Source organism: Micromesistius poutassou (assembly GCF_964030765.1).
Source record: "Micromesistius poutassou genome assembly, chromosome: 23".
NCBI classification, from domain to species: domain Eukaryota; kingdom Metazoa; phylum Chordata; class Actinopteri; order Gadiformes; family Gadidae; genus Micromesistius; species Micromesistius poutassou.
In genome coordinates this window covers 804,798-830,908 of record NC_140293.1, presented here as the reverse complement: position 1 = coordinate 830,908, position 26,111 = coordinate 804,798, and the positions used below count along the sequence as shown (strand labels likewise).

Sequence of the window (26,111 nt, the reverse complement as noted above, 5' to 3'; positions counted from 1 at the left end):
TGACTGACATTCACCCAACCATGCACACATTCACACTCCGACGGCGGAGTCAACCACGCAGGTCGAGGAAATGTTTGCTGGGGATAACCCAACGTTTCTTGAAGTGTAACATAGTTATCTAGAAGCACCTGTTGAGTAGGGTAACATTAACAACAAAAGGGAAATAGGCAGACAAATTGTTAAATTTAATTGCATTTAACAGACACGCACGTTAAATGTTTTAACCACTAACGTTAACCTACAGTTTAGCTTCATAACAACAATGCTCTGCAATAAAACGTATTTAACTCCTCATTACATGTGAATGAGGCTCTCCGACCGACATGATGGACTTTCAGTCTTCCTTCTTCTCAACCGCAACAGGTATGCACAATATGATTGTGGGCGGGGCTGGACCTTTCTGGGCGGGGCTTGACGTCTAGCTCCGCCTTCCCGCAGGCCGCAGCCGTTTCCTTCTCGCTCTACCTCTCTCCCTCCCTCCCTCCCTCCCTCCCTCCCTTCCTTCCTGACGTTACCCGGAAACGGGGGAAAGGGGGGGAGGCGAGAAGATGGCGGCGTTGCGCTTCAGGCGGGATCCCTGCGGCTTCATCTGCCTCCTTCTCACCTACTTCAGCGTGTTTTACGCCGACTACGTGGTGATCCAGTACGTGCTGATCCCGGCCTACTCGGAGAGGTCAGTGTTGTGGTTTAAACGAGGTTCAAAGTCCCCGCGCAGCCCATACCTACCAGGCGTCCATTCATTCACTCGCATCCACAGTTCTAGTCATGAAATCCTAATTTGATCATATTATTCTGATGATCTTGTGTTGTGGGAAGGAGTGAGGGTTTGTTTGTCTTGAGTCGTGACTTGTGCGGATGGGGATGGTGGTCTGGTTCTGGTTCAATGGGGACACGGGGAAGCCTGGCTCTGCTGGTTCCGCCGCCTTATTGTTTACAACCAGCTGTCTGTTGTCGGCTGCAGCCCTTAGCGGAAATGCACGGTCGTTAAACCTTCAGTTACGCCATCGTTATTACAACGTTATCGCTGTTATTTATAGCCATGTGTGATGCAGCTCTTCTGGAGATATCGCGTAACAGTTGTTAGCCAACAGTACACATGAGGCGACAGCATGATCTGGTTGCCATGGGAGACTGTCAGTCAAAGCGTCGCGTGAGACATCACGTCACGTCGGTCTAGAGTTGTGCTGTTCAAGTGTTAATAATGTCTCTTCTGTCCCGTGGTGGTCAGTGTGTGGTGTAGTCTACACGGAGTGGTGTTCAATCTCATCCTCCTGCTACTACTCGCCTGTCACGCCAAGGCGGTCTTCTCTGACCCGGGTTAGTACGCAACGTGTGTGTTTGTGTATGTGGTCATATGGATATTCCTTTATTGTTCTGAGTTAGTTCTAAAATGTATGTCATTTTATATATATATTAGATTTATATCAGTTGTTTTATGCCGTGTGTGTGTGTGTGTGTGTGTGTGTGTGTGTGTGTAGGCATGGTACCACTACCAGAGACTGCTATAGATTTTTCAGATCTTCGCTCTCAATCCAGGATGAATGAAAGGGTGAGTCTTTGTCTGTTTCTCCGTCTGTCTACCTCTGGCAAACTCGAGGCTTTATCACTGTGCAATTCACATCATCAGACATTTTGTAGATTCTGCTCAAAGAAAGTGTCAATGCTAACAGGTAGTGATGATGCTAACAGGTAGTGATGATGCTAACAGGTAGTGATGATGCTAACAGGAAGTGATGATGCTAACAGGTAGTGTGTCCAAAGGGGTGTGAAGGCTGGACGGTGTGCAGCAGGTGTGAGACGTACAGACCCCCTCGGGCGCATCACTGCAGGGTCTGCCAGCGCTGCATCAGACGCATGGACCACCACTGTCCCTGGTAGGAGCTCACCTGCAGCTCCTCCTCACCTCTCATCTCTCCTCCTCCTCTCATCTCTCCTCCTCCTCCTCTCCATCTCTCCTCCTCCTCCTCTCCATCTCTCCTCCTCCTCTCATCTCTCCTCCTCCTCCTCTCCATCTCTCCTCCTCCTCCACTCCATCTCTCCTGCTCCCCCTCCTCCCTCCAACTCCTCTGTCTGTCTGTGTGTGTGTGTGTGTGTGTGTGTGTGTGATGACTAGCTGGTTAATGATGATAATAAATGGTCTATTTGTTCATAGGATTAATAATTGCGTTGGGGAGCTGAACCAGAAGTACTTTATCCAGTTTCTCTTCTACACCGGTGAGTTTGAATAACAACTGCTATTGCTGCTGCTACCACTATTACCCTGTCTATTACTACTCTTATATTCCCTGCCTATGTTTGACAGCTAAATAGTAATAATTATTCCTCTTGTCTGTCTGTCTCTCTGTCTGTCTGTCTCTTTCTACGTCTCTGTCCATCTCTGTCTCTCTTTCGTTCTCTCTCTGTCTGTCTCGCTGTGTGTCTGTCTCTCTCTCTGTCTGCCTCTGTCCATCTCTTTCTCTCTCTGTCTCTGTTTCTCTCTCTGTCTGTCTCTGTCTCTCTCTCTCTCTGTGTGCCAGGCCTGGCCAGTCTCTACTCCATGGTGCTGGTGGTGTCTGCCTGGGTGTGGAGGATCCGCAGCGAGAGAGAAGGAGCCGCAGAAGGAGACGGAGAGGAGGAGGAGGCCCCCAGCAAACACCTTATAGTGTGAGAACAGGAGGGAGAGAGAGAGAGAGAGAGAGAGAGGCATTGATGGATAGAGGGAACAGAGAGTTTGGTTTATTTAGGGGCACTGCGTTGAATGAAGGGTTCTTGGTCTGATGAATACAGCCTACGTCACAACAATGAATTATAATCTCTCTCTCTCTCTCTCTCTCTCTCTCTCTCTCTCTCAGGGCTCACTACATTATTCTGCTTGTTGAGTCGGTGCTGTTCGGTGTGTTTGTTATGGTCATCTTCTACGATCAGGTACACACACACACACACACACACACACACACACACACACACACACACACACACACACACACACACACACACACTAGAATGGTAATTACATGTTTGTACATAGAGAGACCCCTGACACTCTCTCTCCTCGTCTCTATGTCTCTCTACCAGCTGGTGTCCATTATAACAGACGAGACCCCTCTGGAGCAGATGAAGAACAGGCTGATGAAGGACAGACCGTCCTCTTCCTCGCAGCACCAGCCACACACGCACACTCACGCGCACACGCACACACGCAAGCCCAGGATCCCCCTGCTCCGAGAGGTCTTCGGCAGAGGTGTGTGTGTGTGTGTGTGTGTGTGTGTGTGTGTGTGTGTGTGTGTGTGTGTGTGTGTGTGTGTGTGTGTGTGTGTGTGTGTGTGTGTGTGTGTGTGTGTGTGTGTTGTGTTGTCAGTTCTATAACTTCTACGTCCGCAACCAAACCTTTTCATGGAGCAAGATGCCTCCTCAGGCTCCCTGCTCCTTAACGACCTGTCTCTGTACTGTCTAACCCCTACCTGCTCCTTAATGACCTGTCTCTGTACTGTCTAACCCCTACCTGCTCCTTAATGACCTGTCTCTGTACTGTCTAACCCCTACCTGCTCCTTATTGACCTGTCTCTGTACTGTCTAACCCCTACCTGCTCCTTAATGACCTGTCTCTGTACTGTCTAACCCCTACCTGCTCCTTATTGACCTGTCTCTGTACTGTCTAACCCCTACCTGCTCCTTAATGACCTGTCTCTGTACTGTCTAACCCCTACCTGCTCCTTAATGACCTGTCTCTGTACTGTCTAACCCCTACCTGCTCCTTAATGACCTGTCTCTGTACTGTCTAACCCCGTCCTACTCCTTAATAACCTGTCTCTCTCTGTACTGTCTAGCCCCAACCTGGTCTTTAATGACCTGTCTCTGACTCTGTACTGTCTAACCTCTTCATGCTCCTTAATCATCTATAATAGTACTGTCTAACTCTTACCTGCTTGTTAATGATCTTTCTGTAATGTCTAACCCCTACCTGCTCATTAATGACGCACTCTCACTCTCCCTGTCTGTCTGTCCCTCTCTCTCTCTCGCTTGCTCTCGCTCTCTCTCTTTCCAGGGTCGATGCTCCTCTGGCTCCTCCCCCTCCACTCCAACCCCCCAACCGCAGGAGGGATCAGCTACTCCGCCCTGCCCGACTATGATGTCTGACCTCTGACCTCCGGGAGAGAGAGAGAGAGAGAGAGAGAGACTGTATGGGTGATGGAGCGAGGGCGGCCCAGGTAGTCTGAGTGAGGGGAGTACGGGAGGAGATTATTTTTTTTCCCCAGCCCAGCATGACCTTTAACCTTAAAGGAGCATCCGAGAAAGGGGAGAGAGTGACGGCGAGATTGTGTGTGTTTGGTGTTTGTGTTTGTGTGTGAGTGAGTGTGTTTAATGCGTTTTCTTGAATCCCAGGATTTTTACCACATTTACACTTCAGAGTGCAGACCAATGAATTACTGTTTCCTGTGTGGGGAATGGGTCCCCACCACCCCCCCCCCCCCCCGCCCCCCATGCGGCCCTCGTCGGCCCCCCGCCATCGGACCGCTATGGTCCTTTACCTGAAGTCTTAATGAGTTGGATTGTTTTTCTAACTCATACCCAATGCGTTATTTATTGGTTCATAATCATGGATGGTTCTTTAATTTTTGTTACATAATTATTTATTTACTTAAGTTTCCTCTGTTATTTATTAATTGTCCCCATATCACTTAAACTATCTTTATACAAAGAGATAAACAATATTTATTTATGTATTATAATTTGTAAATATGACTTTATTTAAAATGCATATCAAGATGAGGGGAACTTCCAGTCCAAGAACAAAGTTTAGCAAACCGATTATTGTTGTTGGTATTTACATATTCAGACCGGATCTTATGCATTTTTACCAGCACAAAAAGAAGGGTGTAGAACTGAACAACTAAATTCAAGCATAACATATTCAAAGTCATAAATGTCCACTTGTGACAATTCAAACCGTTTTCCTGACTAACAAACCAAATAATCGTCAGGTCGTTTGTTACATCGTTTGTTACATCATTTGTTACATCGTTTGTTACATCATTTGTTACATCATTTGTTACAACGCTAGTTCAGATATTTGTGACAACATCATGGGATCAGGCAGGTACTAATAGTTCATCTCCCTCCACTAGGCCAGTATTAAGTAGATCATTCCTGCTTTATGCAGATGATACAGTGTTCCACAATATATCACCAAACTATAACCAAAATCCCAGATTAAATTAGACTATAGATATTTATATTTCCTACTATGGAGATGACATTGGTTCTTGGCACATGGTTCTATCTGTTCTGTTGTAATGATAAGTTTATATGGTATGAAGGGAATTGACCATATTCTTTAGTATACATGGGAGGGAGTTGACTATTGTTTACTAAGGATGAGAGGTTATCGACTTTGTGGTTAACTATGGTAGGGAGGGTGTTGATTGTTGTTTACTATGGTATGGGAGGGAGTTGATTGTTAACTATGCTATCAGAGAGAGTTGGTTGTTGTTTACTATGGTATGGTATGGTCTACTTCCGTAGACTGAAGATGACTTCTACAAGCTCCTTAATGACATGTTGATTAATTCACTGTAAGTCCCTTGCAGTAAAAGTGTCTACTAAATGACTAAATGGTAAATAGTACGGTGGAGCGTACACTCTGGATTTAAGTTAAAATTCACCTCACCTCACGCACTATACAAAGGCCATGTTTCAAACTGTACTGAAACAACAACAGCAGCAGAATAAGCTCAAGCTTACGATCACTGGGAGAGGAGGTACCACTTTGTTTCAGGGAACAAAGACACAAATGGTACATTCCAACCATGCCGCCTCTGCACAAAACTGGAACAGTATTGGGTTTAGATTGGAAGAAAAGGCGTTAAAGTAACTGATTTCTCTCATCCTAACAGGATTGTAAACAGTTTTCTTGATGTGATTGCTCTGGGTTTGACTTGTTCTTACTGTAAATAGTTATTCATGTATTTTATATTGAAATGTGTGCAATATTGTTGAAGGAAAAGTTACTGAGTTTGACTTTGTCCGTTTATGGACATAAAAAAACCCTTGTGTATAAAATATGTGGATGTTTGTTGAAATGCCTTTTTTCCAGGTGCGAAAGTCCTAATTTGCCTAAACATTTTGGTTCCTAAGACCGGCCAGACCACATTCTATTTAAATAGAATTCCTGATCAGATTTGTCTATTTTAGAAATCCTCAACCTCAGGGTTTTACAAAGATAAACAGAAAATAGGTAGAAAAAACCTAATTGTTCAAGGGGTCAGGGGTTTTCTTGTCTGATTTCGTAGACCAATGCAGTAGAAGTGCTTTTACGTGTTAAAAAAAACAAAAACCGGGTGCGCTAGTTTTGCCAACCGGGATGGGCCAGCACTGCGTTTTGCATGTTTTGCGATGTCGGTCCGTTATGCCGGTAAAACCGGCACACCCCATTGTCAATTAAATTACCATGACAGCGGGAAGGAATGTGCGCGAGTATCTTGCTCAACAGTAGCCAGTAGACTCCATCGGGGGCTTCAGCGCCGTCTCTCTGTCGTTGGGCCGCCGCTTCTGCTCAAAGTCACGCAATCAACAGTGAATGACTGACATGGCTGGTTGTACCCAGTGGTGGGTCCACACCGGTCTAGTACAGAGGATGAATACTTCACAAAGGTAACTGTGGGGAGGGCGAGGGGGGGCTTGTGCAACCCCCGCCCCCCTGTCCCTGGTTACATCCAGCTCTGTCTGTTTGATTGGCTGTTCAGGATTGCTGTTGTTGTACGGTTGTGTGACACTTGTGTGAGTGACTACATGGGCCGTCTCTCCCTTGGTGGGCCGACAGTGAAGGGAGGGGAGGTTTGACCGTTGTGCAGATGTGGTACATTTCCGAGTTTACAAAGTAAAAGTCCTCGTAGGTTTCCTGTGCTACAACCATTGATGAAGCTAATGTGATCGTGTGTTTATGATTAATAATATAATATGTGGCTGTAACATCGGGGTGGACACCCAAATGACACAAGAGGACTTTTACTTTAGAAGCAGGAAGTTGCTATTCTGGAGGGCCGTAAGATGACTAGTTCATACTCATCTGGTATTGTGCTTAAACTGAACGTAGTTGCTCTATCAACAAAACAATTTCATATTTTCTACAATATCAGGCCTCAGAATGATGTTTTGGAGCTATCTGACGTTTGGGTTGTGTTTTTGATCCTGTGTACTATTATTATTATTATTGTTGTTATTATTGTTACTATTGTTATTATGATTATTACTGAAATGCTGCTCTCTGCTTCTTGCAACTGGAAGTAAAAAAATGTCTTGCAAACAATTCTGTTCAGTGCCTTGTGTGTGTTGTAAAAGCAGATTTTAAATGTGTACATGTCATGTGATCATGAGTATGTTGGAAGACTGTATAGGGAAATACTGTATTGATGACCATTATACATAAAGAAATGGTATTTATCACTTCTCGCAACATGTAAGGAGAATGTATTGCTTATTCTAAACATTATTGCTATTAAACATTATTGCTTGGTCTTAAAATGTCAGTTCAGAAATATCACATATTTAATTGTATTTAGTTAGATTCCAAAGAACAGCATTTGGAACGCGCCCCAAACTTGTCCAGCTACGCCCACTCCCACCGCTGAGACCGTTGATTGGCTGAGCCCAGAGTCAGTCGACAGCACAGTCATACACGGTCATGTGACTTTTGTTTTTGTTTGCTGTTTTCACTTCCGTCTTCGTTCTGAGAGAGTCACGTGAACGCCAGAGAGACGATCGTTAGCCCATGTTGTCATATTGTCATATATCCTCCTCCACCGATTCTGTCTTCAAACCGGGTTTGGGAAGCCCTTGGCCGGACAGTGCCTAGTCTGAAGGGTCGGTGACCATGGCGGACGGGGAGAGGTCGCCGCTGCTGTCTGATCCACAAAACAGTCCGAGCACTTCCTACAGCTCTCGTCGACCCAAACCGCACAGTAAGTGTCTGGTCTTCACTTGAACATGCAATAACTGCAATAAGAAGATGGGAACGAGAGGCAAAACTGAAGTGCGATCCGTCTCTTCAATGCTGGGATCTTGTGTTTTGTACACTGAGAAGTACTCAAAGTAGTTCTGAATGAGTATGTACTACAGGTATTTGAGCTGGTCGAAGTTCATTTCCGCACGATGATACAGTATCTCTATAACCTCATATATATCTGTCTTATGTAGGAGGCCGAGGCTCATAACTATCATATCTATATTATAAAGTGCATGTAAAGGGATTCTAAAAGGGGATGGTTTCAACAGATGAGATCATGAGTTTCAGTGGTTCCTGGTTTCACTTCCTACTACTACTTTCAGGTTGTGTCAGGTGTTTTTTTGGGGTGCATCCAGCTGTTAACATAGATTCTATAACACGCCTCACTGCTTCGCTGGAGATTAATCTGTTATCACAGTTATCACCATTTATTTTTTACACATGATTCAGCTGGTTTATTGTCCATCAATTACAGCAGATTCCTCAACCAATACCACAGGACACTACTACGTGTCCACTTAAATTACTTTAATAATTAATCATAATTATCAATTATTAATAAGTCAATATTGATAACGGATATGTTTTTGTGTACTACGCAGCTGCTTTAGAATATAAGATGTACTCTCTCCGCCTCCTTCCCTAACCTCTCTCTCCTATTCTCTCCTCTCCTCCCCCTGAACAGACTTTGAGTCTCCCTTCCCCAGCTCCTCCCTGGCTGACATGATGGAGCCTCCCCCCCCCTACTCCCTCCCCGGGGTCAGCCCAGACGAGGGGGCCTCTGTGGGGGTGAGCTGCCGCGTGTGCCAGAGCTCCATCTCGGTGGAGGGGAAGGGGCACCAGCACGTGGTCAAGTGCAGCGTCTGCAATGAGGCCACGGTGAGTCCTGGGAAACGCCGCTCGTCCTCCCGTCAACAACGGAAGGAACGACGGACACCATCTGTCAATTCAGCTGTTCATAGGAGGAGGAGGGGGGGGGGGGGGGGGGGACATCTTACATGTTCTGGGTCCAATCCCCAATGTCCAGTCAGACCTTGAGCAGGACGCCCCCCTAAACCCTACCTGATCCTTAATGAAGTGTCTGAATTCAGTGGAACTGTTTGACGAGTGACTAAAACGTGGATGCTCATTAGATCTGTGTAATAATATTCAGATAAACTGTACAAGTGACTCATTTATCCTCGTTTATATACAACTATACTGCCACCTTGTGGATTGATTGCGGTAACTACAGGGGTCTCACTGTGTGTGTGTGTGTGTGTGTGTGTGTGTGTGTGTGTGTGTGTGTGTGTGTGTGTGTGTGTGTGTGTGTGTGTGTGTGTGTGTGTGTGTGTGTGTGTGTGTGTGTGTGTGTGCGCAGCCCATAAAGAACGCTCCAGTGGGGAAGAAGTACGTGCGCTGTCCCTGTAACTGTCTGCTCATCTGCAAGGTCACGTCCCAGAGGATCGCCTGCCCACGGCCCTACTGGTAACACACACACACACACACACACACACACACACACACACACACACACACACACACACACACACACACACACACACACACACACACACACACACACACACACACACACACACACACACACACACACACACACACACACACACACACACACACACACACACACACACACACACACACACACACACACACACACACACACACACACACACACACACACACACACACAAACACACACACACACACACACAAACACACACAAAGACACCATTGTGGGACAAAACGGGTGTGTGTGCTGATGGACTGTTTGATGCTGCTAACTGTTAACTGTTCCCTAGTAAACGCATCATCAACCTGGGAGCAGTGCACCCGGCGCCAGACAGCCCAGAGCCCCCCAGCCAGCCTGTCGGGATCAGGGTCCTGTGTGGACATTGTGCTAACCCATTCCTGGTACGCGCGCACACACACGCACACGCACACACACACACACGTATACACACGTGTATACAAACCTGGTGCACACACCAATCTACACTTAAAGGGGACACATTATGCCACCAGGTGTGAGTAGTCGTCACAAGCCGTTTTGAAAATCAGCCTCTTCTGACATCACAGGTGGGCGTGTCCACCTAGGTGTGCGCTGGATAGATCAGTCTACCGGCCCTACCCAGCGGACCGTAGCAAACGTTGCTCATCTATCCGTCACACATCTAGGTGGACGCGTCCACATTGTGATGTCAGAAGAGGCAGATTTTCCAAACGGCGTGTAACGGCTGATCCCACTCACACCCGGTGGTATAATGTGTCACTTTTTAATACCTTCAAATTCATGCTCTCTCTCTCTCTGTCTCTGTGTGTCTCTCTCTCTCTCAGTGGACAGAGTTTTCTGACAGAACCCTCGCCAGGTGTCCACATTGCCACAAAGTGTAAGTCCTTCCGCCCTGGTGTGTGTGTGTGTGTGTTGTGATTGGCTTCCAGTTTGTCTAACCCACTTCCTGCGTCCGATTTGCAGCTCTTCTATTGGCCATCGGTACCCCAGGAGGAGGAGCTTGCTGTGCCTCCTGCTCTACTTGGTGTTGGCCGCCTCGACTGCTGGACTCATGGTGTGTGTGTGTGTGTGTGTGTGTGTGTGTGTGTGTGTGTGTGTGTGTGTGTGTGTGTGTGTGTGTGTGTGTGTGTGTGTGTGTGTGTGTGTGTGTGTGTGTGTGTGTGTGTGTGTGTGTGTGTGTTATATTATTATTATATTTATATATATTTGCTTAATCTCTTTTGACCTGTGTGTGTGTGTGTGTGTGTGTGTGTGTGTGTGTGTGTGTGTGTGTGTGTGTGTGTGTGGTGCGCAGGCGGGGACATGGTCTGCAGCCCAGCATTCTAGAGGGATCTATGCGGCCTGGGTCCTGATGCTGGTGCTGGCTCTGTACTCCCTGGCGAGAACCCTTTACTGGAGATGTCTCCGGATCAGCCAACCACTGTCCAATGTAGTGTAGGAGGAGAGAGAGAGAGAGAGGAGAGAGAGAGAGAGAGAGAGAGAGAGATGAGAGAGAGAGAGAGTGAGAGAGAGAGAGAGAGAGAGAGAGAAGAGAGAGAGAGAGAGGAGGAGAGAGAGAAGAGAGAGAGAGAGAGAGAGAGAGAGAGAGAGAGAGAGAGAGAGAGAGAGCTGAACATAATGAGTGGACGAACGTTTGAGATGACGAGTAATCTCAATGTCTAGGAGGTGAATTGATTAAGAGAGGGATAGATGCATCGATTAGAAGATGGATGGGTAGGTGTATACAGAATGATCTATCTTCCAAATATCCTGAAAAACACTAGCCAACCACAGCCCTCAATGTGATGGTGCAGGGGTGTCGACCAGACACTTTTAAACCAATCACAGGGCATTTAATGTTCTCATTTGGTTCATATTATGCAGCTTGTGCCGGTTTGAGCCTGTCCAAGTGGATTTTAGTCTGTTCAAGCCAGTTAGACTCAGCTCTTGCCAGATTGAGTCCATTTATACTAGATTGTGCCAGTATGGAGCCAGTCAGAGCGTATTACATTACCCTGCTTGGACCATGGGTCTGCTGCTCTAGTTATATAACTCTATAACCCACAGACAGACCCAAACCGTCCAAGTGGGTCTTTACTTTGAGGCATCGTGGCACCCCTCGCATTAGCACTTTGACCGTCTGTTTTTAACTTTCCGTTAGGAGGCCAAGCCCTGACTGGCTAACTGTGGAATCAGCTGTTAGTTCAGCTTTATTCTAGGGATCATTATCTCCTGATACGCCACATGATCAATAATATCACACTATCATTTCGCACTGAGGTTGAGTATGTGCCGTCTTCTTGATTTTATAATGGAATATACAGATCCTGGAGATAAATTGTATGGACCAGTGGGAGACATAAGGGACGTATATTTCAGTGTCATTGCCAGTATATGTAAAATATGACATTTCTCCTTTCATGTGGGTCCACTGATCAGAAGTCTCTAAGCAGCTTCCTGTAAACCTTGATAAATGAATGAAGAGGATGAATCGATTCTTACGTATCTTGCTAGATTATCTGGGAGTCTGACTTACTAATAGATCAATGCAATCAATGTTTAAACTGAAACAAGTTACTTATGAAGGGACCTCACTATCCAACCCATAATACAGGAATTAAAACATTCTTCTTTATTCCCTTGGGAATCAAAATATAACTTGGGCATTTATTTAGATGTGTTTATATTTGTCTTTCAATGTCAATGAGCACTTTATTTTGAAAATAAATCTTGTTCTTGGCGGAAATGTTGTCGTTGTATAGCTGAAGGCACTGTGTAAATGAAACCTTAAACGTATAAGTACCTTTCTATGTGGTTTATTTGTTATCCAACACAATGACGCGAGGACTGTGGCGCCCTCTAGCGGCGGTTTGTGTTGGTTCGCTCTAAAACCTGTTGCACTGCATTCTAACGGCTAATTCTAGTGGCTAAATGTGTATTCTTTATGCGTGGTGTGGTTGACTTAATGTACGTATGGTTTGTTCCTTCCTATTTTGATACTAAAAAGGCCTTTGAACAGCTTATTTGACTCTCACAATACTTTGTCTGGTGCGTGTGTGGGTTTGGGTCTACAGCTGCTGAAGATTTCACTGAGCAGCTAAGGTTTTTGTAGGGTTTCCCTAAGCTCTGTTTATAATAGCATTAACACTTTAGGCTAGTAAACCATATTCACTTGTAAAACACTATCTTTCTCTATCTGCCTCTCTATATATCTACATAGCTGCCTCTCCCTCTGTTAGTGCTTTACCTCCCCACCATTATGTGTGATTAAAAATGTGGACGGACAGAGCGAGAGATCAGATAGAGATAGTGGATAGGTAGATGGACTGACGGACACACAGCCAAACAGACTGATGGACAGATGGACGGATGAATGGATAGATTGATTCTGGATCTTAGAAAGAAGGAATTTCTTCTGTCATTCCACAGCTGCTACATTCCTCTCTCTCTCTCTCTCTCTCTCTCTCTCTCTCTCTCTCTCTCTCTCTCTCTCTCTCTCTCTCTCTCTCTCTCTCTCTCTCTCTCTCTCTCTCTCTCTCTCTCGCCCGCCTCCCTCCCTCCCTTCTGACATGTGACCCCAGTGAGGGCTCCCAACACCAGTGGGACAGGGGGACGTCCCCCGTGGACGCTCAGTTCTGGAGGAGGCTCTGGGATCCGGGAGCGTCGGGGCGGCTGGTCCTGGTCAGAGGGACGTTGTTCTCCGGGCCGGCGGGGGGCTGTGATCACCGGTCAGGCTGTGACCCTCGGGGGGGGGGGGGGGGAGTACTCCAGGTGCCGCTCTCCAGGGAAGGACCCCAAGGCTGCTCTGGCTCTTCAGGTTCTGACCCACGGCCAGGAAGGTTCTGATGTTCTCCGACTGGTCGTCACCTGCTGCAGAGTCCGGCTGGGACTAGTGTTTGTGGATACACTGTGTATAAGTTTTATTATATATATATATATATATATATATACACACACGGGTGGTCCCGGACCATGATGGACAGGAAGGGGTCCGACATGAGCCCAGCAGGTGGTCGAGGGTCCCGGCGCACCCGGAGATCCCGGTTCCATGACGCGGTCCAGGGGGGTCCGGGGACCTTACCCATCGGCAAGATCGCCCGGCGGACCCCCGCCAAGCCACCGTACCTCCGGCACGCAGGCGTGGCGCACGCACGCCGGTGAGGACGCGCACACGCATACACACGCACGCACACACACACACACACAGTCATCAAAGCAACCTGTAGTGTATTCCCTCTGAGCCAAGGAGGAGAGAAGCTGGGGTCATGACCTCTGTCTAGAGGGACAGAACGCAACAGGAAGCTATACAGGAAACTGAGTCAAACAGGCCACACAAGCACGCACACAGCAGGCTCTTCTATCACTTCTGTTTCTATGTTGCTGCTCCTTGTGTCATCACAGAACACTGAACGTTATCAGTGTCTATGCTCTCTGTTGTACTTCTATGTTGCTGTTCCTTGTGTTTTCAGTGTCTATGCTCTCTGTTGTACTTCTATGTTGCTGTTCCTTGTGTTTTCAGTGTCTATGCTCTCTGTTGTACTTCTATGTTGCTGTTCCTTGTGTTTTCAGTGTCTATGCTCTCTGTTGTACTTCTATGTTGCTGTTCCTTGTGTTTTCAGTGTCTATGCTCTCTGTTGTACTTCTATGTTGCTGTTCCTTGTGTTTTCAGTGTCTATGTTCTGTGTGTTCTACTTCTGTGTTGTAGGTCCGTGGTTTAGGTGGTTGGCATGTGAGCAAATGGTGCTATTAACATGCACTGAAGGTTTAACTGCGCATGCTATTTTCACACTCCATCTGCCCTTATGCCTAAAAGAAGACCATCTTAAAGTGTGTGTGTGTGTGTGTCGAGATGTGTGCTTCATATCAATGTATCTGTGTGTTTGAGGTGGATAATTGCACGTGTGAACAGGATACTTAGAGTTAAGTGCTTAGATAATAAAAAAAAACGTTAACTCTTAGTTTAGGTTAGTGGAGTAAGGAAAAGCCTTCCCAGAGTATCATGTGCTGTGTCAAACATGCCTGTGATGACCTTGCGCTGTAGGGAACTCTCGTCCTCGTAAACCTTTCCGATGCTGACACGCGGATATTTACTGAAATGAGCCCGCTGTGTGTGTGTGTGTGTGTGTGTGTGTGTGTGTGTGTGTGTGTGTGTGTGTGTGTGTGTGTGTGTGTGTGTGTGTGTGTGTGTGTGTGTGTGTGTGTGTGTGTGTGTGTGTGTGTGTGTGAACTTCAAGGCTCCTCTGATCCATATGTGTTGATGTTGGCAACCGTCAACAGAAGTTTCATGCTGTGTGTCTCGTCTTTGGCCATATAAACCTAACCGCCAGCTTGTGTTAAGAACCAAGGCGCAGCCAAGGACCAGAAAGTCCTACTAGGGAGTTGGCAGCTGATGCTACATTAGCGTTTATTAGCATGAATTCGGCCTGCTCAGTACATTACAGATTTATGATTGGAGGGGATTACTGGTCTCTCTTTCTCTGTCTCTGTCTCTCTCCCTCCCTCTCCCCATGCGTCTCTCTCTCGCTCGCTCTCTCTCCCATCAGACCATATTGTGACAACAGAGTGCAGTTGCTTTATATTATGTGCATTGCATTTCTTTGCACTTCATTGGTCTTCAATTAGGAAGTGTTCTGTTGAGAGCGATCTGCTCTCCTATTGGTCGGTCCTCTCCCCGTTGTGCGTTTGCACTTCATCGCTGAGTTCCACAGATTCCTCCAAGTATAGGTCTCTGTCTCGCTCTCCTTTTCACATCGTCTCTATCTCTATATGAGTTTCTCATAGTCTCTCTACCACTCTCTCTCCGAGACTAAATGTTTTTGCTGTGCTAAAATAAGTCGTATCACTTTATACAGGGTTGGGTATTATTAGTGTGTGTTTCTGGGAGCACATGCCTGTGTGTGTGTGTGTGTGTGTGTGTGTGTGTGTGTGTGTGTGTGTGTGTGTGTGTGTGTGTGTGTGTGTGTGTGTGTGTGTGTGTGTGTGTGTGTGTGTGTGTGTGTGTGTGTGTGTGTGTGTGTGTGTGAGGATAGCCCTCTGCATTACAGTGACGAAAAATCAAAAGTCAGCAGTAAGAGAAGCTGCGGTGTGATGATATAACCTAAGATACACAGACAGACTGACACACGCATGCCCACACGCACACATTCAGCCGACGCGCTTTGGTTTGGGGTCGAGTGTAACGTTGTGTTTCCTTTGGGGTCATAGTGAGAAAGTGATTTGGTGTATTTAGCGGCAAGCCTTTAAATACATTTAATAGGATGAAAAGGTTTTTAAAATGCAGATTGCCATTCACGCATGCACCATAGCACCGCACACAATGTACTGCCACTTTGTACTTGATAGTAGTATAAATAAAAATAAGAAGTATCTTAATCTTCAATCGTGATATTTTGTATGTGTATCTATGCTCTCTCTATGCCTCTATCGCTGGCGTGAAGTGTCTATTTTTTTTTAGGAATTCTGTCATCTCCTCCGACATTACTACCACTTAGATAGCATTAGCATGGGTGTCAGAAGGTGGTAATTCCGGTAGCTTAAGAGCTGTTGATTGCAGACACTCCTCAAGCAGCTCTTGGTATCATTTGTGTCTCTGTTTACCAGCAGGCTTGCCAGGCCTCTAACTGATCCCCGGAGGCCGCACACTTGCGCGTCCTTGAAGACGGACGATCCGTTTGGTTTATCAGATTAATTTAGCACTTTAGGACTTGGCCTACGCCCCGATCTCAATGGGGCCTTAGACGTCTAGTGTTACAATCTGCCCCACAACCCTGCAATAAAGTCATACGCTCTTTTAACTTGAAGTCTCTTTTTAACAGACACTAACTATAAAAGCCAACCTAGAATAACTAACTATATATTCTCATTCTCTCAACACTCAACCAACTCACTTTACTTTACTAATAATAACGTGCAATAGGTAGCTTTCTATCTATTTGAATCGACGCTAACGTACTCTCTCTCTGATTTCATCTACACTCACAGTCTCCTTTAGATTAGAGATTGCATTCCTGTCTTCTACAAGCAGACACTAGCCTCTGGCGGGCTTGGGACTGTCAAAGCGCCAATCACGTTCAGCCTGCCGAAACGCCGCACAGAGATTTGTGCCTTTGACAGATGTCATCGCAGCGGGCGCTATTTGAAACCGTGAAAAATTGCCCCCAGACGTTCCAGTGAGGGCACAGCTGATGCAATAAGGAAAGGAACCCCGGAGAAACCGCATACCCACGTCACATGAGCAGCTGCCAATCACGCCCAGCCCTGCACCATGCTGGCCATCACGTCATCTGAATTCGTTGAGCTTTTATAAGGTGCGCATTCAAAGTCCAATTCAAAAGTCATGTCAGGTCAGGGTTGTTTTCTCAGAGGTATAATTGCTCCACGACTCCTAATTCTAGGTCCTCATAACTCTATGTCCTCATAATTCTCGGTCCTCATAACTTTAGGTCCTCATAACTCTATGTCCTCATAACTCTATGTCCTACTAACTCTAGGTCCTACTAACTATATGTCCTCATAACTCTAGGTCCTCATATCTTTAGGTCATATTATATCTAATTACTTGCAACACTAGGTCCTCATAACTCAATGAATGCTGGGCTAGCTAGATGAACCAATCACAGAGAGATGTCCCTTCGATGGCCTTATGATGTGATGTCCTTTCACACATATCAGATGAGCTAGATCATGAATGCACCGAACACCACCCAGAATCGAGCTTCAACGCCCTGGTCTGAAATATGCTGTCAGGGTGAGGGCCAGAGCAGAAACATAGAAACACAAACTTCTGCCTCTGAAACTGGTCTACCACAGGTGAAAGTTCAGTTCCAGAACTCTTGGAACTAGATCATTCTAGAAGCATTCCGACTCAATGACAGATGCTAATTTGAGATTGAGTGTCTGGTTTCCCCATAATCCCCCCCCCCCCCCCCCCAATCATATTGGAGCACACGTGTTTCATAGGGTAAGACGGGGAGGAAGAGTGGTGTGTGTGTGTGTGTGTGTGTGTGTGTGTGTGTGTGTGTGTGTGTGTGTGTGTGTGTGTGTGTGTGTGTGTGTGTGTGTGTGTGTGTGTGTGTGTGTGTGTGTGTTATTAAAAGAAAAAAAATGGTATTTGTTTCTAAATAGCATTTTGTCAGGTCCATAACAGAATATCAACGATTTAATTAAAACAGACGAATAAACCAACTAACCAGTCTTCTGAGAGAAAAGCACCATCGTCTGGATGGCAGGGTAAAGACTGCAGCATCACATGGTTTTATTCCATATAAAGGCATAGAGTTAAAGTAAACAATAAATCAATAGTTTGGTCCTTGGATCACAATGGGTTCACACTTACTTTGTAAGTTTACTGACTGTCAGGCGTTCATCTCACAACCGAACGCGATAGGGGTGCTCCAGATGAGATATTGCCTAGAGAGGGCGGGACTCTCAATAGAAAGAAATGTATTTCCGTTTAATGTTTCAGATATTGTTCAGTCAAATTATTTTTAAAAAGAGTTAATATTTATTCCTCTTATTGTCGTTGTTGATAATGTTATAGTGTTTTTCATGTACTTATTTTGCCTCTCCGGAGAGTGTTAACTGGCGTACACAGCTCGTAAGATCTAAGAGACCGGAAGATTGCACTACTCCAAGATAACGCTACAATGCAGGATCCTCTTTTTAACAAGATGAGCCAGGTAGTCGTTTATCTGTATCCGTCGTGTGATGAGGACGGTGAACAGGTCACCCGTGCTGCTGTATCTAGCATTTGAAACCAAACGTCGGAAGATGTGTATCCGAGTCAACCAAAAGCAACACCTTAAGTCAAGTAAGACGACGATGATGTCAACCGACAGTATTTAAACATGTCTTATGTCTTACGTGTGTCTACGTATTTTCTAGCAAGAGCACATCGACTAGAAATCTAAACTTAATTACTGCAATGCAAAAAGAGTCCATGTTACCGTATCTAACTTTACCTTTTCTACTGTAGAGTAGTCAGTGTCTCTCTGTCTTCACATTTCTTAAATCTATGAACGAGTGAGTGACTCTCCTACTGGTACCAGGTGTTATTTTCAACATTCCTCCATTTGTTATGTCCCAACGAGGATGAACCAACCAGGCCGCCTGGAACATAGCCAGGGCCATATCCCTTATCAAGGGAGAGACTGCTTCTGTTCTTTTGTTATTCACATTTTCTTCATTATAATACTCGCCACAAACCTTCGTGTGTTCGGTGAGAAGAGGGATTGACAGCCAAGGAGCACGTCAGGAGACTGCTCCTCACCACCTACACTAAGATATATTTGAATAGATCTCCATCTATTCGACCCTCTGATCCAACCGGTCAACCAACCAGTTGCCTTGATTTCCACTTCAAGAATTACTACTACGACGAAAAAATACACAACGCAGAGTCTATACGAACAGTTTAGAAATAAGTTGAAATCGAACATTTAGTGCTGTGACACTGTCTTGAAGAGAGAGGACTGAAAAGAGGCCTGCCATCTGGAGATTGCCCTGGGTTCGAGAAGACTGTGCGCCCACCAGCCTTGCAAGACATCTGATCAAGGTTTGCCCTGCTGAGAGACCCGCATCTTTTTTTCAACCCGGCTGAAACAACGCATCTCGTTGCCTGAAGTAGCACATCTCCATGCGCCACGTGGGAATCAACGGTGACTGATTCTCATTCAAAACTCTCGACCAAGAGAAAAGAACAAGAAAATAAGATAAAGATAAGATAATATACACACACATAACCATTATTATTTTTTTACTATTAGGCTGCACTACATTTGCCGAGTAATGAAGTTGTGTCATTAAGAGCTTGACGAAGTAAAGACCTATATTAGTGATTAAGAGCGCTCAATAATCACTGAATATATTCTGTATAATTTTTTTTTTGTTTTGTTTGTTTTAAGTATTTTTTGATTGTTGTTGAAATAGTTTAATAACATAACTAAATGTCATGCGGCAATATGTCACAGCCACAGTTAAATAAATTGAAGTCTGGTGAAGAAAGACAGGGAGAGAAGACAAAATTGAGGAAGTCAGGTTCTGACTAACTTATTATTATTATTTTTTTTTCTTATTTTCTAAGAATCTGGACTTCTTGTATTTAGGGCCCAGAATTTGGTGACACCCACACACACACACACACACACACACACACACACACACACGTACATATACAAATGTTACGCAAAAACTGTAATGTGCTGAAGTGGTCAGTGCTCTGCAGAAAACAGAAAAGAGAGGGTTGAGCAAAACAGGAAACCAGAGCTTGGATTGTAAACTTATCAGATAAAGGGATAGACATGTAGAACTTAAACAACCCACTATTTTAAGAGATAAATGTCGGGCAAAAACCCTGAACAAATGACAGCTGAGCCGGCGTGGTGGAGTTGGATGCAAGCCCTGATGAAAGGGGTATATATATAATATATATATATATATATATATATATATATATGAAAGCGGTATATATATATAATATATTATATATATATATATGAAAGGGATATAAAGATGAGTGAATTACATTGATGTTCAGTTTTTACAGTGCACTGAGAATAAGGCTCTTCATGTTTTGACACAACCAGACCAGCGTGGATCATTTCACCAGAGGTGTCCTGATGACGCCGATAACTTGATCCAAAAATGTCAACATTCGATCCATCTGTATAACTTTGTGTTTTTGTTTCTAACCTTTTTCAGCTTTGGTTTGCTTTCGGACCGTAGTGGGCCTCCTCCTGTTCCCGGTCCTCTTTTGAGCCCCCTGATTGGAGGGCTCCCTGGGAGCTCTCTCCTGATTGGACAGCAGGCAGCTTGTCTTCAGCTGGAACGGATTAAAACCCAGCTAGCTCTGTCTCAAATCAGCAACGCTATTGTTGCCGGGGGCCGAGCCGCTGCCTCGAGGTCTGTCTCCAACACCCCTCCCTGCTTTGTATCCACACAAGCCCCTTCCCCTACAGCGACGGCCATCAATCTGCTGAACCTTCTGAAGGTTGCAAACATGTCCCACAAACTGTATAACCCCTGTTCCTTAGAGAGCCAGGATTGTTCACTTTACCCACCTCCAAGTGCCAAGGTAGACCCTGGCAATGTGAGAGAGCCTTCTCACATGGTCCCTGGTTCAACCCCTGCATCTATTGGTGCCTCCTTCAGGACTTCTATGAATCCCAGCAACATTCAACCATCGATGCAGCCCGGGTCTGTGGGCTACATCCCTGGTCAGAGTCAGCCAGCCACTGAGTTTAAGAGTGACATCCACATCAAACAAGCCAGAGGATCGATATTAAAGAAGCCGGCGCGAGACCAGAATACTCTCGTAACTGCTTGGCCTGAGGTATCTCTGGGTTCGGGGCCCACTGGCTATACATCGTCAACACCCATCTGCCAAGGATCTTTTTCTGGATACCCAAATACAGTGCCAAGTGGCATTGTAAGAGGTGCTTCCAACTTGCCGTCAAGCTACCAAACAAAATCGAGTGACACCTCCTATAACTTTGATCCATCCTCCTCTCACTCTGCACCAAACATCACACACCCATCCAATTACTCTCGTTATTCAATTGGGGAAGCTGGTAACATTGGCAGCAGTAGCAAGCCTTCTAGTACAGTAGCTGGCTCTGGACAATCTACCAGATGGTCAGGGGAGCACGTACCATCCGACTGCCCTTCCTCATCCAAGAATGCTGCATACAGCCAGGCCAGATATACATGTGAATCGGCCATGGACATCCTCAAGCGCTTCGACCTTCAAGAAGAGGACTTGGAGGTGCCGTGTGCTTACCCAGACGACCAGCTCTCCCCCGCCAACCAACCTTACCTGGTGCGAGACATCATCCAAAAGAAGGTGAACAGGTCGTTGACTGCTTCTCCGTCAAGCAGGGTCCACCAGGCACAAGGCAGCCTGCGTGCCCCAGAAACCACGGTAGGACTTGGGGCAGATGGGAAGCGTGCGGTGGAAGCTCCTTCTGCCTTTCAGCAGCCGAGTAAAGTGATTGAATATGGACATACTAGTAAATATACCGTGGGTATCTGGGAAGAAGACAAAGATAGAGGACCCCACCGCATTAGTATCAGGCCCAGAAGCCTAATTGAAAGTGGCTTGATGGGAAGTTCCTCGAGCCAAAACACTAGTCACAGACTGGCTCCAGGTACCGGAACTACCAGTCACAAACCAACCATGGGCACTGAAACTACCAGTCACAAAGGAGCTCCAGGCGTAGGAACTACCAATCAGAGACCAGCTCCAGGCATAGGAACTACCAGTCATAAACCAACCCCAGGTACCGGAATTACCAGACACAAAGCGGCTCCAGGTGTAGGAACTACCAGTCACAAACCAACCCCAGGTGCTGGAACTACCAGTCAGAGACCAGCACAAGGTGCTGGAACTACCAGTCTCAGACCACCTACAGGCACCGGAACTACCAGACATAAAGCAGCTCCAGGTGTAGGGACTTCCATTCTCAGACCAACTCCAGGCACTGATTCAGGAGCAGTTCTCAGCCCTCAGTCCATCCCTACGAACCAGAGGCCCCCTCCTGCGTCTGACGTGTCCATACAGAGGCCTCCGCCAGTCAAGCCAGCCGGCAAGAGGATGCTAACAGCGGCCCTGATCAGCGACTACATGGGCGACACACCTGATCTCTTCCCTCACACCTGTAGTCTCTGTAACAAACCCTGTGTTGGCATGAAGGTGAGTACGTCAGTGGTTTGTTATCACTCCCTGTGGGAGCTAGGTAAATATACATTTCAAGTGTTGTTCCACCTATTCAAGGTTTATTTTTACTTGAAAGCATATGAACGTCAATGGTAACCAGGAATGTTAAAGGGGTGATATTTAGCCTCCTATGTGTCTGTTTCCTTCAGGACTGGCTGGACCACAAGAAGCACATAGACCACCGGGCTAGCTGCCAACTGCTAAGCAGACAGTCAGTAAATCTCCTACTCTCAAACTACACAAGTGAGCCATCTTAAATGGTGGTTCATGGAGTCTGAGGCGTGGTCCACATGTATATTGGTATTTATAAAACATAGTATTTCCTTTACATGAAATGGGGTTTCAGGTAACTGAATACAAAGCTTTTTTTAAAACTCATTCATCATGACCTTGATTTACACAATGCAGTTGTCCATTAATGCGCATGCGCCTAATGTTAATGTTCTAGCACCACCTACTGGCCTGACATGCTTATGTCAGCATTTTAAGCAAATTTGTTTTTGTCTGTTTTTGTCCAGGTATTCCGAATGGGAGCCCGATGCAGTTACACTTGAGTAAGTCCCACTGACGTTAGTCTGTTCTTTTTTCAAAGGCTCACTCCCGATAATCATTCTGTTTATAGTTAACAAGAGATCATAGTTGGTCAGTAGGTCTGACAAGCTATGGGTGTATTCTGTTTTCTTGGGATGTATGGTATGGGTATATGGGTATCTTCTGCTACATTTAAAAGCTCACTACAGTAACTAAAGCTCTACATTTACTCTTCTTAAAATTAAGTTAATTGAATTAATACCTATGGAAGAAGCCCATAATGGGAGAATGTCGGAATGTTTGAACAAACCTGTCAATGATGGGTAGCATATTAACAACGATCAGCAAGAAAACTAAATGACGTCACACAGGGCAAAACAGAATTTGGCTTTACTGTATCTCTGCTCATCTTCCTCCTTTAGCTCCGCCCCTGAAAAATCCCAGCATGGGATTAGTCACCCCATGGTGGTAGTCACCCCCATGACTACCGCAGTCCCCGCCTCGTCCACCCAGAGTTCAGGGCCAAGTCTCCCGGCAACCAGTCATGGAGGTCCTGCCCCATCAAACTCTGCACCTCCTTTGACAAGTTCCTGTGGCAACAAGTCCACCTCTTCAGTCGACAGGAAGACTTTGGAAACTGGCAAGTCTCAGTCTCCACAGAGGACGAGATCAAGGTCAAAGTCTTCGGGAAGGAAAAGATCATGGTCAAAATCTTCAGGAAGCAAAGGATCAAGGTCAAAGTCTTCAGGAAGGAAAATATCAAGGTCAAAGTTTTCACGAAGGAAGAGGTCAACGTCGTCAGCAAGTTCAGGATCCCCAGATTGGAAGCAAACCAGCGGGAGAGCTAGCTCACCACTTAGCTCCAGACCTGTCCACAGGTAACCCATATTCCTTCAATCTCAATGGTGTAGTTCACCAAATGCATGCCCACTATACTCCACACTCTCTTACTTTAATAATATACATGATTGAAGTCAAGCTTCACATTGATAATAATATGACCTACCGTCTGGCCCTTCCACCGCACCTCTTTGTGATTGGTTCCATCTTTCTCAATAACCAGCCGTCGAAGCCACTCCCAGTGGCGCTCCTCCTCAAACTCTTCCTCAAGCTCCTCTTCCAGCTCTGACCGTTACCGTGTCAAAAGGCCGTCCTCGCCAGCCAGAAGGTCTAGGCGAAGATCTGGGTCCCCACGAAGGGGTCGGAGGTCACGATCCCATTCACCATTGAGACGTACCCGCAAGTGAGTTGTTAACCTTGATTCTTTGAATTGTCAATGGTTGGTTACGGTAACCAACGGTGACCAGCAGAAAGTGCTGGTCATCGTTAATTATTGTTGGTTAACGGTAGTAACTGCAAACAACCATTTCACAGTAATAAGTAGTCTTGTGGTAACTGGTATGGGCTAACTGAACTGGTCGAGTATTCATGGTGATCTTGATCCTCCCAGGTCCCGCTCTGGGTCTCGATCCCCTCACCCCTCCTCTCAGCGAAGACGGTCACGCAGTCACGATAGGAGGTCTTTGGGTCACTGCCAAGAGGAGACCAGCGTAGAACGGCTGGCCAGGAAACTCCTGGAATTCTCTGGTAAGAGACCAGGTAGAAAGACCTAATGGATGGCGAGGGAGTAAGAGATGGCGGTAGAGAGACCTTGTATATTATATGAAGAGAGAGTTACAGGTAGAGGGACCTTGTGCATGAATCTGGACAAAGAGAGAAGAACATTTAAGATTGTTAGATACAAGCAAAGTGAAATCTATTCAGACACTTCCTGCTTCTCCAATCTCCTCTTCCTTCTGTCTTTCTTGCCTCATCTTCCTCTTTAATTTCACTCCATCTCCTCTTCTCCCTGTTGTCTTACTCTCCTTCTCCCTCTTCTCTCCTCCAGGTGTCCAGAGCCTCACAGGCTCCACCAGTCTAGAGCTTGTGGCCCCAGTGCTGCTGGCAGAGCTGGCCAAGCTGAAGGCCGCTTCATCATCTTCCTCTGCTTCATCTAAAGATCAAAAGAAGCCATCCTCCTCCTCGTCATCTAGAGATGAACAGAAGCAGTCATTCTCATCATCTAGAGATGAGAAGAAGCCATCCTCCTCTTCCTCATCTAGAGATGAGAAGAAACCATCCTCTTCCAACTCTAGAGATGAACAGAGAGAGTCAACATCTTCCTCGTCTAGAAATGAAAAGAAACGGTCTTCTTCGTCTAGAGATGAACAGAAGCCGTCATCTTCCTCATCTCAAGATGACCAGAAACAGTCTTCTTCGTCTAGAGATGAACAGAAGCCGTCATCTTCCTCATCTCAAGATGACCAGAAACAGGCATCCTCTTCCTCGACCAAAGGAGGGAAGGAACCACCTTCTTCATCATCCTCTTCCTCTGCCCAGGGAATCAAGAAGGTGCTGGCTAAGAAGAGCGTACCAACAAAATCTGCAAAACCTCAGGGGGTGAGTTTGAATGTGTTCCCATAGAATAGAACAACACATTTAAACCTTTGACTTTTTTACTTTTACTTACTTCCCCTGTGTCTGTGTATCTGTGTATAACTCTGTCTCCTGGGTCTAGTCGGGTCTCCTGGGCTTTGTACCGGCCCACCCTCCCCTGCTCCTGTCTGGGCTTCCCTCCACGGTCACCCAGCAGCAGGTGTTCTCCGCTGTGGAGAAGTTGGGAAAAACACGATTCATTTCTTTGGCTGAACATCGGCAAGAGGTGAGCGTCAACCCTGGTGGTTTGAGTTAAAGGAGACCCCCCACACCTAGCTACTCTAAGAAAGAGAAGGCACTTCATACATCAGGCTTTGTCAATTGCCTGAAAAGCTTTTTCGTAACTGTCAGGTATTTGACATCATGAATGCCTATGAGCCGTTGCACACTGCGTTGATGTTTTTATTGCCAAGTGCCCAATGACAGCTTTTACACATGACCTTGGGTTTTCCCGTGATGTAAACCAACATGGCAGCAATATATATGTATGCATTAAATATATGGATGTCTAACAGGGAATTGGTTATGGAAATAATGTTGATTTTGTAGTGGCCATTAACATCCTGAACTAAATTAACCCCAAAACCTTTGGGTCCCTAATATACAATGAGCCTATACTAATGCCCTTACAGAAAATCCGGTTTTAAATGTGATTTAGCAATTGTTTCTGAGAAAATGACCTCTGTATATGTGTCTGTAGGCCACGGTGTACTTCCTACAAGCGACTGCAGCGAAAGCGTTGCTGAGTTTTACGGAGCTGAAGATCGGAGGAAATCCCATCAGTGTTACCCAGATCCCGGTAAACACATTCTCTTCCTCCCCTACCTCTCCCTGTCTCTACCTCACAAAATGTCCCAACAGTATAAAGCTTTGCAACTTTTTGTTCACATATGCTTGGTCTTTTGTCTCTATTAGCAACA

At 45.9% G+C, this 26,111-nt stretch overlaps 3 protein-coding genes across 4 annotated transcripts in view; all 3 read left to right on the top strand.

Moving 5' to 3' along the window:
- The first annotated feature begins 545 nt into the window (after positions 1-545).
- Positions 546-5,370, top strand: LOC311368836 (palmitoyltransferase ZDHHC3). Of its 2 annotated transcripts, none has more exons than XM_084487610.1 (9): positions 546-673; positions 1,229-1,317; positions 1,479-1,549; positions 1,762-1,874; positions 2,153-2,214; positions 2,517-2,643; positions 2,832-2,904; positions 3,055-3,220; positions 4,025-5,370. In XM_084487610.1, the coding sequence occupies exons 1-9, from the start codon at positions 549-551 to the stop codon at positions 4,114-4,116; spliced, it is 918 nt and encodes a 305-aa protein (XP_084343736.1). In that variant the 5' UTR covers positions 546-548; the 3' UTR covers positions 4,117-5,370. The 2 variants fall into 2 exon arrangements, with proteins under 2 accessions (XP_084343736.1, XP_084343735.1); XM_084487609.1 differs by having other exon boundaries at positions 1,747-1,874.
- A 2,334-nt stretch (positions 5,371-7,704) lies between these two features.
- Positions 7,705-10,935, top strand: LOC311368230 (type I phosphatidylinositol 4,5-bisphosphate 4-phosphatase-A-like). Its single transcript, XM_084487017.1, has 7 exons — positions 7,705-7,937; positions 8,667-8,860; positions 9,342-9,448; positions 9,784-9,895; positions 10,319-10,371; positions 10,458-10,548; positions 10,789-10,935. The coding sequence occupies exons 1-7, from the start codon at positions 7,850-7,852 to the stop codon at positions 10,930-10,932; spliced, it is 789 nt and encodes a 262-aa protein (XP_084343143.1). The 5' UTR covers positions 7,705-7,849; the 3' UTR covers positions 10,933-10,935.
- A 2,342-nt stretch (positions 10,936-13,277) lies between these two features.
- Positions 13,278-26,111, top strand: part of LOC311368656 (uncharacterized protein) — a 26,418-nt gene continuing 13,584 nt past the window's right edge. The window contains exons 1-10 of the mRNA XM_084487456.1: positions 13,278-13,630; positions 20,172-22,161; positions 22,335-22,396; positions 22,704-22,739; positions 23,139-23,594; positions 23,780-23,959; positions 24,167-24,303; positions 24,605-25,155; positions 25,274-25,417; positions 25,892-25,990. Coding sequence (XP_084343582.1) covers positions 13,446-13,630; positions 20,172-22,161; positions 22,335-22,396; positions 22,704-22,739; positions 23,139-23,594; positions 23,780-23,959; positions 24,167-24,303; positions 24,605-25,155; positions 25,274-25,417; positions 25,892-25,990 — 3,840 coding nt within the window. The 5' untranslated portion in view covers positions 13,278-13,445. The remainder of the gene's footprint in view (positions 13,631-20,171; positions 22,162-22,334; positions 22,397-22,703; positions 22,740-23,138; positions 23,595-23,779; positions 23,960-24,166; positions 24,304-24,604; positions 25,156-25,273; positions 25,418-25,891; positions 25,991-26,111) is intronic.

What these genes read in the sequence shown, in the direction of transcription:
- LOC311368230 (XM_084487017.1), top strand. Translation starts at nt 7,850, where the DNA reads ATGGCGGACGGGGAGAGGTCGCCGCTGCTGTCTGATCCACAAAACAGT. An exon ending in GCCTGCCCACGGCCCTACTG is followed by an intron (nt 9,449 to 9,783) that starts GTAACACACACA and finishes ACTGTTCCCTAG; the next exon opens with TAAACGCATCATCAACCTGG. An exon ending in ATTGTGCTAACCCATTCCTG is followed by an intron (nt 9,896 to 10,318) that starts GTACGCGCGCAC and finishes TCTCTCTCTCAG; the next exon opens with TGGACAGAGTTTTCTGACAG.
- LOC311368836 (XM_084487609.1), top strand. Translation starts at nt 549, where the DNA reads ATGGCGGCGTTGCGCTTCAGGCGGGATCCCTGCGGCTTCATCTGCCTC. An exon ending in ATCCCGGCCTACTCGGAGAG is followed by an intron (nt 674 to 1,228) that starts GTCAGTGTTGTG and finishes CGTGGTGGTCAG; the next exon opens with TGTGTGGTGTAGTCTACACG. An exon ending in TGGTCATCTTCTACGATCAG is followed by an intron (nt 2,905 to 3,054) that starts GTACACACACAC and finishes TCTCTCTACCAG; the next exon opens with CTGGTGTCCATTATAACAGA.